At 37.4% G+C, this 14317-nt stretch overlaps 1 protein-coding gene across 2 annotated transcripts in view; it reads right to left on the minus strand.

Moving 5' to 3' along the window:
- The window catches only part of KDM4C (lysine demethylase 4C), a 308354-nt gene that overhangs the window by 266406 nt on the left and 27631 nt on the right, over positions 1-14317 (minus strand). The window contains exons 3-4 of one of the 2 annotated variants that reach the window (XM_016214253.2): positions 11032-11207; positions 6318-6432 (exon numbers count right to left, since the gene is read on the minus strand). In XM_016214253.2, coding sequence (XP_016069739.2) covers positions 6318-6432; positions 11032-11207 — 291 coding nt within the window. Of the gene's footprint in view, positions 1-6317; positions 6433-11031; positions 11208-14317 lie in introns of those variants that run through there. The other variant, XM_087822671.1, reaches the window with a different exon arrangement.

Here is a 14317-nt window from a genome sequence, read left to right on the forward strand (position 1 = left end):
CAAAACAATAGTAATTTACTTAAATCATATTAGTGTTACTGATGTCATAAGCTACTGCCCATGGTGTTGACAAGACTTTGTAGTATATCCTAAGGAAATAAAGCTCTGAAAGAAGCAACAGAATGAACAAGGGGCCAAGACTCATGCCCTGGGATCTCCAGTCCCTTCTTCCTTTACTAACACTAAAATGGCCCCTCCTTGTCTGATGCTGCAAGACAAAGGAGGGGCTGCTACAACACCATGGGTCCAGGAGCCCAGGCCCACAGCCCTGTCTCCGGCCTTGGAGTGATCCCTGGCCCTCAGATTCCACAGCCACTATTCCAGGTCTGCCTAACCTTCTTCAGGCCCATGTGCAGTAAAAAGCCTCCCAATTCAATAAAAATCCTGAACTGGTTTTACCCTCAAATGTACCTAGTTCCTACCCCATCCTCTTCTCCTTCTCCTTTACCTGACTTGAATTTACTCATCTAGGGCTAACTCAGATGTCCCCTCTCCTCGAGAAAGTCTTCCTTCAATGCCAAGCTTGCTCTAAGTGCCTCTCCTCCAGGCTCCATGGAACCTCACATCTGCCTTTATGGCCAAGTTCATTACACCTTATTGGCCCCCTGCCCCTCTTGGAATTATTTGAGAACAAGGACTCTCATTCATCTTTGTACCCTGCACAAACTATTTTTCTTACCTCCCCACATCCTCTCCAAGAATTCCCACCTCCCCAAAAAAATAAAAGAAAAAAAGCTGTGGTTTACTTACAATCATTCTTTTAAGATTAAAGAAAATTGTCATAACTAGAAATTAGGGGGGAAAGTGAACTGCAAATTGATGACTATAATAAATACCTTTCAAAATAATGCCATGAACCACAATAAGCCAGTTCCCAACAATTTAAATACTGAACTGAACAGTTCAACAATACCAAGATACAACAGTGAAAAGCAAAACAGTATATGGGCTTTTCCAATGCACATTCATTGCACTGACTTCAGATGTTCCTGACAGAGGCTATTCTTACATTCACTCTTCATCACTCTCTTTAATGCACTCTATTTCTTGTTACTCTTCATCCACCTCAAGGGGGCAAATACAAGTTATTTTTCATTTGTTTGAATTGAGGTGTCTTGAGCGTGATTACTTTTGTTTACAAGTAGAAGTTTACCACATCTCCCTCATGTCTTTCTATACTACAAAAGCACTGAAAATGTCAGCTCACCTCGGGAGCTACTAAATGCTCCTGCAGAGCCTAGAGAAAATCTATAACATACTATGCCTTGTAGATCCTACCAAAATGAGATTCCCGGCTCCCAAACCAATGATGTAAATGATGAGGAAGTTTTAAAACTGCATGTTTACAAAACGGTGGATTTTTTCATTGGATTTTAATAACTTTAGTTAGTAGAATCTGAAATCTAAAGTCAATGTTCGCTTGAAGCAATGCCAGTGTGTAACTGGTTTTCGAATACAAGCAGTAAATTGATAAGCATAGTAAACCAAAGTCCATCAACTTCATCTGTGCAGGAAACAACTGTTATTTCACTATGAAATATGGAAACCTAGTTCAGGGCTTTTTTGTGTGTCAGTTGTTCTTAATATGGTCCTAATGTGCTGCTTCTAACTCTTAATTATATATGCAAAAGGGAACAAAGAACTCACTTGATCCAAAGGGGTAGTCAGAAAAAATAACTTAGAATGAGTTTTATTTTATTTTTGAGGTTTTAGCCCAAGGATCCAGATGATTGCTCAGCTCAGTTTTCCTTTCAGAAGCCTGAAAATGTGCCAGGATACCATAGTAAAGAAACCACAGAGAAAGCCCAAAATAAACCATCAGCTCAGGGGAAATTTGTAGTTGACACTGACCTAGTTTTACACATTTCCACAACTATTAGATTGACTATATGTAATTGCTTCCTTAAAACTGGTATGGGGAATAGGAGCACCTGGCAGCCCCTCTACTGGCCTCAAAACTTTGGAAATGCAATTGAACCTCTCTGGGCCTCAAGTGTAAACTAGCAAGAGTATTAACTTGCGCTCACCCATTCCAATGGAAATCCCACAGAACCTGGGATAATAAGACCATGTGCCATGTTCTATAAGAAAGCCTTAGTGGTAATGGCACTCATTTTCCCAAAAAAGTAATCATAACATGTTAAACTTAAAAGATATTTGTTATCACTAAAGAATAAATCAGTAAGAATACACTTGGAATTGAAATATCAAAAAAAACAGCAACAATGTAATAAAGGTACAATTTGAAACTGGCAGTAGAGAAATGGCAGGAGGTAGAACACACTGGAATGATCCTCTGGAGAGCAATACTGAAAGTGCTTCTAAAAATACTATTACAACCTCCTCAGAACTTTGGTGGAGAAATATGTACATATATGCAAACACATACATAAAAATATACACACACCCTTGCATAAAATAAAAGGCCAAAGGGAAATCATGAAAAGGTTATTTCTATTTGGTAAGTTTAAGAGTAATATTTTTTCCTTCATATTTTTCCCTATTTTGCCATTTTTCTACCTGAGTATGTACTACCTTATTAATAAGCAAAAAATTCTCAATAAAGCCCAGCCGGGCATGGCTCAGTGGTTGAGCATCGACCTAGGATCCAGGAGATCAAGTTTGATTCCCGGTCAGGGGACATGCAGGGTTGCGGGCTCAATCACCAGTAGGGGTCGTGCAGGAGGCAGCCAATCAATAACGACTCTCATCATTGATATTTCTGATATTTCGACTTTCTCCCTCCCTTCCTCTCTCTGAAATCTATAGATTTTTTTTTTTTAATTCTCAATACAGAAGTTACTTATGCTAGTGAAAAAAACAGAAGGAGAATGAAGGATGTTTTCTCTTTTTTTAGTTTTATTCTTAATATCTCCAACATATACTTATTTAAGATGTCATGTAATCCATCATTGAGCTTCAATTACCAATAATTTGCCAATCTTCATTCAACTATACCCATTCCACTTTGTCTTCTGAAATATCTTAAAAACAAATTCTAGCCCTGGCCAGTTTGGCTTAGTGGTTAGAGCATCGGTCCATGGACTGAAGGTTCCAGGGTTCGTTTCTGGCCAAGGGCACGTACCATGGTTGCAGGCTCAATCCCCGGACTGGTCAAGGCAGGTACGGGAGACAACCAATTGATGTGTCTCTCTCACATCAATGTTTCTCTCTCTCAATCTCCCCCTTTCACTCTCTCTGAAAGCAGTGGAAATATATTCTCAGGTGAGGATTGAAAAATAACAACAACAAATCCCAGACTCCATGTTATTTCACTTGTATATTTTTCAGGTATGCATCTTCGATTGGTAAGAAAAAAATATTTATATAGCCACCATGCCATCATTACATCTATTAGTGACAATGATATCTAATAATACCCAGTCCACATTCAAAAATAAGAATGATACTTTCAGTAACAGTGTTCAGGCTCTAGCTGTGTAGCTCAGTTGGTTAGAGCGTCATCCCCATACACCAAGGTTGTATGTTCAGTCTCCAGTCAGGGCACATACAAGAAGCAACCAACAAATGCATAAATAAGTGGAACAACAAAATCAATGTTTCTCTCTCTTTCTTCCTTCCTCTCTCTCTAAATTCAATAAATAAACATTTTTTTAAAAAATAACTGTTCAACAACTGGAAATCCATAGAGAAAATTTGAAATTGTGACATCACCTCATATCCAGAATTCTGAAGAACTATAAATCAATAAGAAAAGCATGACACACACAAAAATGTACAAGAGGCTTAAACAGGTTCTTTGTTCAAGGGGAAATCCAAAGAGCCATTGAAAATACCGGGGGGCGGGGGTATCATAATGCAATTTAACAAGAAGATACGACTATACACACCCAAGAGAGCAGTTAAAATTAAAAGGCTGACAATAAGAGCATCAGGGAGAATGTGGAGCAGTGGGAACTCGAAAACGTTGCTAGAGAAAGGTATAAACTGGAAAACAGTTTTATTCTAAAGCTAACCACTCCTAGGCATAAGCACTAGAGAAACATTACCATACCCTGGGAAGCATATGCAAAACATTCACAGAAGTTTTGAGCATAAAGCCAAAGCTGGAGGCAACCAAAATGATCATTAGTAGCAGAACAAATAAATATGGTGCATTCACACAATAGGATAATATACAGCAATGAAAATAAATGAACTACAGGTACATAGGATACAGAAATAGTTTAGAAATATAATAAGGTGTGACAGAGGCAGACATAAAACTATACTGAAAGATTCTAGTTATATAAAATTTGGAAACAAGATACAATTAGCTGCATATTTAAAGAAAGAAGGAAGTGATTACCATAAAGTCTGAACAGTGGTTATCCTTGGAGGAAAATGGGGAGAGTATAAAGAGGGTGTGTGTGGGCACTCTAGGTGCTGGTACTGCTTTCCCTGATGGCAGTGATGACACATGGAGTTCACCTTACAATAATTCATGAAGCTCTAAGTTTACTTTTATGTACTTTCCAGCTTGTTTTATATTTCTAAATATAAATAGTTTAAAAATACATAATAATTGACTCAGGCAAGGAGTATCAATGAATGCAAATTCATAGAGTAAAAGGCTGTCAGAGAAAAAAGATATTCACCTAGTCTCTAAGTAATACCCTAATGATAACTTATTGATTATGAGGTGGAGGGGGAATATCCTTGACTGGGTCCTTCGAATGCGAAAAAATGTTTATAAATAACATTATTGGGACAATTAAGGATCTATGAATATGGCCTGTGTATTAGATGATATCATATAAATGTTAAATTGCCTTGTAATTAACAGACACATGCTGAAATAATTAAGAGTGAACTGTCATGTCTGCAACTTACTTTCAAATGTTATAGCAGAGACAGACAGAGACAAAGACAGAGGGACAGAAACTATAAAGCAAATCTGCCAAATATTACAAACTGTGAATGGAGATAAAGGGTATTGAGGTGTTCATTGCACTACTTCAACCTTTTGCTAGGCAAGTTTTTCAAAACAGAGCAACAGGAGAGAGATGAAAGGTTACAAAAAGGAAAGACTTTTTTCTTTTAAAGTGCTTCCTTTTTTTTTTTTAATATGTTTTTTAATTGATTTCAGAGAGAGGAAGGGAGAGGGGGAGAGAGAGACATAGAAACATCAATGGTGAGAGAGAATCATCCATCAGCTGCCTCCTGCATGCCCCCTACTGTGGATCAAGCCCAAAACCTGGGCTTGTGCCCTGACCTGGAATTGAACCAAGGCCTCCTGGTTCATAGGTCAAAGTTCAAGCACTGAACCACGCAAGCCAGGCTTTCTTTTTTCTCCTAAGCATGTCCTCTGAGGATATGCTTAGGAGAGAGGAAAAGGAGGCAGAGAGAGAGAGAGAAACATTTATGTGAGAGAGAAACATCAATTGGCTGCCTTCCATATGCTCCCCAACTGGGAATCAAACCCAGAACTCAGGTATGTGCCCTGACAGAATGGAACTGGCAACCTTTTGGTGCACGGGATGACACTTAAACAACTAAGCCACTCTGGCCCAGCAGGAAAGATTTTTAAAAACAGTTACAAACATCAGTTGGAGGCAAAGGATTGGATTATATCTAATGGATTATGTACTATGCTCTCCTGAAAAATAAATGGAAAGTCTGTAATAATATGTACTTTTTTAAAATTCTCACAATTTGTGGAAAAATTGTTAGGGGAAAACTTTTTGAAGAATACATATTAAAATACTGCTTTTGGCCCAGTGGGCATGGCTCAGCGGTTGAGCATCAACCTAGGATCTAGGATATCATAGTTCAATTCCCAGTCAGGGCACATGTCCGGGTTGTAGGCTCGACCATCAGTGGGGGGTGTGCAGGAGGCAGACGATCAATGACAACTCTCTCATCATTGATGTTTCTATCTCTTTCTCTCCCTCCCTCTCCCTTCTTCTCTCTGAAATCAAGATTTTTTTTAAAAAATATATTTAAAAATAATAAAAATGAAATGAAATAAAATAAAATAAAATACTGCTTTTGCCTTAATGTGGTATTATGGATATTTCCTGTTTTCCAAAGATTTTCATCATGAGTTTTGCTTTTCAAAAATGTTTACATAAAGATTAGCCAGATAGCCACATACTATATTACTATTGAACAATCAGGTTTTTGTTCAACTAGTTGGTTTTAATTTGAAAATACCAGCTGCAGGAATATTACTGATAGGTCTACTTCCTCTTTCCTGTGAGGAATTATGAATCACACAAAGCACAGCAAATGACGACTTCTCAACCACTGAAAATGGTCACAGAAGTAGTAACATGAAATGGTCCTTTAAAAAGCCTATCATAATATAAATATACCTCATCATATATGCTCCCATTAATATCTGCGCCATAGATAGGTGCCACAAAAGTTAAGTTCTTCCAGTACTTGCGCTCCAAATCTTCATAATCCAAGTATCTTGGAGTACAATATCTGGGAAAGGAAGATAAAAGAAAGTGCAAGTTAGAAAGACAATTTTAAGATTTTCCCCACTGATTTGATTTAAATCAATTTCTAAACAAAATTCTATCAAAATGAAAATACTGTAGCAACTCCTGATGTCAAATCTAACAAGTAAATAAATATACATATGCATTTATCATAGATATCTGAATACTCGATTCCTAAATAACCCTTTGAAAATGTCATATTTTTTACTAGTAAGGAAAATAGTTTCATGAAAGTATCAATAATAGAAGCAGAAAATTAGTTAAAAATTCATTATTTTGGCTTTCGAAATATTTCTTTAAATCCTTAACCAATTATACTATACAGTATCCATGAGGGACTGGCTCTAGAATCCAATCCGCCCCCGCCCCCCGTGGATACCAGAAACCATGAAATCAGATAAAATGGCACAGTATTTGCATATAAGCTACTCAAATTCTTTTTTTTTTAAATATATCTTTATTGATTTCAGAGAGGGGAAAGGACAGGGAGAGAGAGAAAAACATCAGTGATGCGAGAGTCATTGATTGGCTGCCACCTTCACACCCCCAACTCAGGATCGAGCCCTCAACTAGGGCATGTGCCCTGACCAGGAATCGAAACTTCGATCTCCTGGATCCTAGGTCGATACTCAACTGCTCAGCCACACCCAGCCGGGCTCTCCCATATATTTTATTTTTATTTTATTTATATATTTTTGTTGTTGTTGTTGTTGAAAATATTACAGATGTCCCTTTTTCTCCCCACTTGTCCTCTTAGGAGAAGTGTCTGTTCAGGTCCTTTGCCCATTTTTATTTGGATTGTTTGTCTTTCTCTTGCTGAGCAGTATGAGTTCTTTGTACACTTTGGAAATTAACCCTTTATCAGATACATCCTTGGTAAATATGTTTTCCCAGACCATGGGGTTCCTTTGTATTTTGAGGCTGTTTTCATTTGCTGTGCAGAAGCTTTTTAGTTTGATGCAGTCCCATATGTTTATTTTTCCTTTTGTTTCTCCTGCCCTAGCAGATGTATCAGTGAAAATTCCACTATGTGAGATGTCTGTGACTTTACTGCCTATGTCTTCTTCCAGGATTTTTTTTTTTAAATATATCTTTATTGATTTCAGAGAAAGGAAGGGAGAGGGAGAGAGAGAGAAACATCAATGATGAGAGAGTCATTGATCGGCTGCAGCCCACAACCCGGGCATGTGCCCTGACTGGGTATCGAACCCTGATCTCCTGGATCCTAGGTCGACGCTCAACCGCTGAGCCACGCCCGGCCGGGCTTCTTCCAGGATTTATATAGTTTCAAGACTTACATTTAAGTGTTTTATCCATTTTGAGTTTATTTTTTTTGTGTCTGGTGAAAGTTGGTGGTCTACTTTCATTTTTTTGCATGTACCTGTCCAATTTTCCCAGCACCATTTATTGAAGAGGATGTCTTTTCTCCATTGTATGCTCTTGCCTCCTTTGTCAAATATTAACTGACCATAATGGCTTGGGTCTATTTCTGGGGTCTCTGTTCTCTTCCATTGGTCTATATGTCTGGTGTTGTACCAATACCAGGCTGTTTTGATTACAATGGCTTTGCAGGACAGTTTGACATACAGTAGAGTGATCCCTCCCATTCTGTTTTTTTCTCAAAATGGGTTCAGCTATTCGGAGTCTTTTTTGGTTCCATATAAGTTTTCCAAGTGTTTGTTCTAGGTCTGTGAAATGTGCTGTTGGTATTTTAATAGGAATTGCATTGAATTTATAAATTGCTTTTGGTAGTATGGACATTTTAATGATATTAATTCTTCCAATCCATGAGCATGGTATATTCTTCCACTTGTTTATATCTTCCTCTATTTCCTTTTTCAGTGTCCCATAGTTTTCCAAGTACAGGTCTTTTACATCCTTGGTTAAGTTTACTCCTTGCTATCTTATTTTTTTAGTTGCAATGGTAAATGGTATTGTTTTTTTAGTTTCTCTTTCTGAGAGTTCATTGTTGGTATATAAGACTGCCACCGATTTCTGGATGTTGATTTTGTATCCAGCTACTTTGCCAAATTTGTTTATCAAATCTAGTAGTACTTTGATGGAGTCTTTAGGGTTTTCTATGTACAATATCATGTCGTCTGCAAATAATGACAGTTTTACTTCCTCCTTTCAAATTTGGGTACCTTTTATGTTTTCCTATCTGATGGCTGTGGCAAGGACTTCCAGTACTATGTTGAATAAGAGTGGTGAAAGTGGACACCCCAGTCTTGTTCCTGTTTTTAAGGGAAATGGTTTTTGTTTTTGACCATTTAGTATGTTATTGGCTGTAGGTTTGTCATATATGGCCTTTATTATGTTGAAGTGTGATCCCTCTATTGCCACTTTGCTTAGAGTTTTTATCAGAAGTGGGTGCTGGATTTTGTCAAATGCTTTTTCTGCATCTATTGATATGATCATATGATTTTTCTCCTTCATTTTGTTTATGTGATGTATCACATTTATTGATTTGCGGGTGTTATACCAGCTTTGTATCCCCAGAATAAATCCCACTTGGTCGGGGTATATGATCTTTTTAATGTATTGCTGGATCCAGTTTGCTAGTATTTTGTTGAGGATTTTAGCATCTATGTTCATCAGGGATATTGGCCTGTAATTCTCTTTCTTTGTAGTGTCTTTATCTAGTTTGGGGATTAAGATGATGCTGGCCTCATAAAAAGAGTTTGGGAGTTTTCCCTCCTCTTGAATTTTCTGGAATAGTTTGAGTAGGTGTCAATTCTTCTTTGAACGTTTGGTAAAGCTCACCTGTAAATCCATCTGGTCCAGGACTTTTGTTTGCTGGGAGTGTTTTGATTACTGCTTCAATTTCATTAGTTGTTATCGGCCTATTCAGGTTTTCTGCAGCTTCTTGATTCAACTTTGGAAGGTTGTATGCTTCTAGGAATTTGTCCATTTCACCCATGTTGTCCAGTTTGCTGGTATATAGTTGCTCATAGTATTTTCTTATGATCCTTTGTATTCTGTTGGGTTGGTTGTTATATTATCTCTTTCATTTCTGATTTCATTTATTTGGGTCCTCTCTGTTTCTTAGTGAGTCTGGCTAAAGGTGCATCAATCTTATTTATCTTTTCAAAGAACCAGGTCTTAGTTTCATTGATTTTTTTGTTTTGTTTTTTTTGTTTTTTTAGTCTCTATGTCATTAATTTCTGCTCTGATCTTTATTATTTCCTTCCTTCTACTTCCTCGGGGCTTTTCTTGCTGTTCTCGTTCTAGTCCTTCTAGTTGTTGTATTAGGTGGTTTATTAGAGCTTTTTCATGTTTCTTGAGATAGGCATGTAATGCTATGAGCTTTCCTCTCTGGACTGCTTTTGCTGTGTCCCATAGATTTTGGATTGTTGTCTGTTCATTTTCGTTTTTTTTCCAAGAAGTGTTCATTTACTCCTTGATCTCATTGGTAACCCATTCATTGTTTAATAACATGCTATTTATCCTCCATGCGTTAGAATATTTTTGAGTGTTTTTATAGTGGTTGATTTCTAGTTTCATGGCATTGTGATCCGAGAAGATGGTTGATATGATTTCAATCTTCTTGAATTTGTAGAGACTTGCCTTGTGCCCTAACATGTGGTCTATTCTTGAGAATGTTCCACATGCATTCTAGCAGAATGTGTATTATGCTGCTTTGGGATGAAATGTTCTGTAAATGTCAATTAAATCCATTAGATCTAGTGAGTTATTTAAAGTCTGTGTTTCCCTGTTGATTTTTTGTCTTGATGATCTGTCCACTTTAAATGATCTCTAGATTACTTATAATACCTAGTACAATGTAATGCTATGTAAATAGTTGTTATGCCCGGCCAGCATGGCTCAGCAGTTGAGCATTGACCTATGATCCAGGAGACTGTGGTTCAACTCCAATCAGGGCACATGCCTCAGTTGTGGGTTCGATCCCCAGTGGCAGGGCATGCAGGAGGCAGCCAATCAATGACTTCCTCATCATTGATGTTTTTCTCTCTCCCCCTCTCCCTTCCTCTCTCTGAAATCAATAAAAATATATTTTAAAAATATAGTTATTATGCTGTGTTGTTTAGGGAATAATGACAAGTAAAAAGGCTGTACATTTCAGCACAGCTACAACTATCTGGTGCCTAACTACACAATACATGTCAGCAACACCATAACTTTTTTTTTCAAATATTTTCAATCCTCAGTTTGCATAACACAATGGTGGCCATTCAAGTCATTCAAGTATTTTCTTTTTAAATTACTCATCTTCTAATATGTATAATTTATTATTTAAGACTTAAACACTGTCACACAGAAAAGAAAATTTGCCTTATAAAAATGAATCATGAGTACAATCAAAAACTCATGACAACTAAAAGATAGGAAAACCCATTTACAGATATTATAAATGAGATGATAAAATGAGGAACAATTTTCTTAGCAGTAAACTAAATATAAGTAGGCAATTACCTGAAAAACAGAAATAGTTAAATGAGGACTGAAAGAGATTATGCAGGAGACTCATTTTCATTTATATTACAAGCTCCATCTACTGGTTTCTGCCTATGTCCAAGTATATCTTTAGAAGAAATAAAAACGGCAAATCGAATCCACTCACTTGCCACTGTTGGCCAGCTGCCTGAACTCCTTCACTGTCATGGCTTTTTTCTGGATGTTATACTGAGTAAACAGTCCCGACTGCCCTGTGACCATCTGCTGAATCGGTGCTGGGATGAGCAAATTATCGATGTCATCATAACACTGCCTTGGCTTCCACTCCTTAGGAGGAATCACCTAAAAATAAAATAAAATATCTTGAAAATATTCCAAGTAGTTATTTAGCTTGCATATTCCAATGGAATACAAGTGAAGAACTTGCCAGCATTTCTATGACAAATGTGTAAAAGAAACATGAAGATTCACATAAAGACAAATGCTCACATTCTCCCAAATATTCACCGTACTGGCGATTTTTTAAAAACTATATCTTTATTGATTTCAGAGAGAGGAAGGGAGAGGGAGAAAGAGATAAAAACAACAATGATGAGTGACTGATGGGCTGGCTGCCTCCTGCACGCCCCCCACTGGGGATCGAGCCCGAAATCTGGGCATCTGCCCTCACCGGGAACTGAACTGGGATCACCTGGATTATAGGTCGATGCTCAACCGCTGAGCCATGCTGGCCGGACACTAATGATTTCTTTACACAGCAAAATTTATTGAGTACTCCCTAGACCAAATACGGTACAGAGTACTTGTATTAACTTCATTTCTTAGTTGATACTGTTAACCTCTCAATTTTAAATGTAAAATAACAGAACTAAAATAACAGAACTAAAATAACTTCTAAAGTTCAGGTACTATTTATACTAATGAGAAAAATATGTATTTGCTTAGTCAGTATTTACAGGGGCTTTTTTTACTTGTCTGAAGGTGACTGAAAGCAATGGCTAAGTTAGTCATGCTCTCAATTTACCTCTAAAGGTTGCTTTACCACATCAGAAATATCTTTCCTCTTGACATAAAGAAAAAAGATAATGAGCCAGCCCTCGTCAGTTTTGCTCAGTGGTTAGAGACTCGGTCGCAGGTTTGATTCTGACCAAGGGCAAGTACCTCATTTGCAGGCTCAATCCCTGGCCCTGGTCGGTGTGTGAACAGGAGGCAATCAATTGATGTATCTCTCTCACATTGATGTGTCTCTCTCACATCAATGTTTCTCTTTCTCTCTCTCTGTCTCTCTCTTTGAAAAGCAATTAAAAAAATATCCTCAGATGAGGATGAAAAAAAAAGAAGATAATGAGCCCTGGCTGGTGTGGCTCAGTTGGTTGAGTATCTTCCCATGCACTGAGAGGTCGCTGGTTCAGTACCCAGTCAGGGCAAATTCCAGGGTTGCAAGCTTGCTCCCCAGTAGGAGGCGTGCAGGAGGCAGCCAATCAATGTTTCTATTTCATCGATATTTCTATCTCTCTCTTCCTCTCCCTTCCGCTCCCTCTCCCTCTCTCTTCCTCTCCCGCTTTCTTCCTCTCTCTAAAAATCATTAAAACATTTTTTTTTTTAAAGACAATGAAATGTGCACTAGTCAATATATTTTAAATACCTCTAATGCAATATGACAAAAAGCACAGTGGTATGCTAGTAAATGTTTAACAACCAGCTTTCTGAGAATGTGGGAGAAACCTTGACTTGTAGCTTTTGCCTATTTCCATGGTAACCACTCCCACCATGGCCAATTTGAGATTACCAACATGACATCACTAGAGTAGGAAAAAGATGTGAACTATCAATTTTTATGTGCCTGTATGAGGTGGCTCAGCCCGCCACTGTATTCCCATAGTATGTGAACACTTCATTACAAATAATGAAAAGATGAATAAATACTAAGACCACAAATACGTATTCATATGATTAAAAATTAGAAGGGACAAAGTAATGAACTCATGGTTTATAGTTAGAATTTATCTACCTTTAGAAGTTTTTAAAACAAGCTTTAAAAAATTAATTATAAAGCATAGTACATATATAGAACATATATAATTACATATATATAGGCTTGTGAATTAGTATAAAGCAAATACCAGAGTACCCACTGCTAAGATGTAAGAAGCAGGCCTCTGCTGGTACCCCAGAGGCCCTTCAAATACATCCCCTCTTACCCAAAAGGTTCACAGTATTAATCTCCTTGCTGGGCTACATAGTTTTGTGCCTGGGTGTGCATCCCGAACACCGGTTTTCGAACTGTATAGAAATGTAGTCATACATATATTCTTTGAGGTTGGCTTTTATAGTTTACTCAATATTTTTGTGAGATTCAATTATGATGGGCTATGTAGCTGAAGTTCATCGATTTCATTCCTATTCAGTGTTCCTTCATATAAATATTTATCTGTAAGTTGGTGACCGTTTGTGATCACTTGAATTTTTTCTAATTATTGGGTACTGCAAATGACCCTACTATCAACATTGTTGTACATATCTGCTGCTGCATGTGTTCACACGGGTTCTCTAAAATACACATACATGCACAGACAGTCTAAAAAGTGAAATTACTGGGATATAGGATATATGTAGATCAAATTTAATAGTTATTACCCAACTTCTGCCAAAGTGGTTGTACCAATTCACATTCCCACCAGCAAGGTACGAGAGTTCCTACTGCTCACGTACGAGAGTTCCTATTGCTCCACATTCTCATCATTTTGTATTGTCACTCAATTTAATTTTAGTCCTTCTGATAGGTGTGTAATGATATTCAAGTGTGGATTTCATTTGCATTTTCCTGATAACTAAAAAAACCTTTTCGTATATTCACCAATCCTATAAATATCCTGTTTTGTAAAGTGCTTGCCTATTTCATTATTGCATTGTCAAGTCTTTTTCTTAATGTATAGGGACTCTATATATTCTGGTTATTCTTGAGTGTATATGTGTATATTATATACTTGTAAATATCTACAAGTATGTGGTGTGTATATATCAAATATTTTCTCTTCCCTTATAACCTGCACTCCAACCTTAAGAGCATGTTTTTTAAAATTGATTTTAGAGAAGAAGAGAGAGGGGGGAAAAACATCAATGTGAGAGCAAAACTTCAATTGGTGATTGGCTACCTCCAGCATGCCCCCTACTGGGGATTGAGCCCACAACCAGGGCATGTGCCCTAACTGGCAATTGAATCAGCAACCTCCCAGTGCACAGGACAACACCCAACCAACTGAGCCACCAAGGCCAGGGCTAATTTACTTTTTATGAAAGTGTTCAAACACACAGTACTTTAAAAATTCCTAAGTTCAGGCCTACAGTAAAAATCTTATTTTGGTACTGTAATTTTATTTTATTTTTTCTTTCAATTTTATTTTGTATTGATTTCAGATATACAGCTTAGTGGGTAGACAATCATATACTTT

Source organism: Miniopterus natalensis, chromosome 12 (genome assembly GCF_054644295.1).
Source record: "Miniopterus natalensis isolate mMinNat1 chromosome 12, mMinNat1.hap1, whole genome shotgun sequence".
Classification (NCBI taxonomy): domain Eukaryota; kingdom Metazoa; phylum Chordata; class Mammalia; order Chiroptera; family Miniopteridae; genus Miniopterus; species Miniopterus natalensis.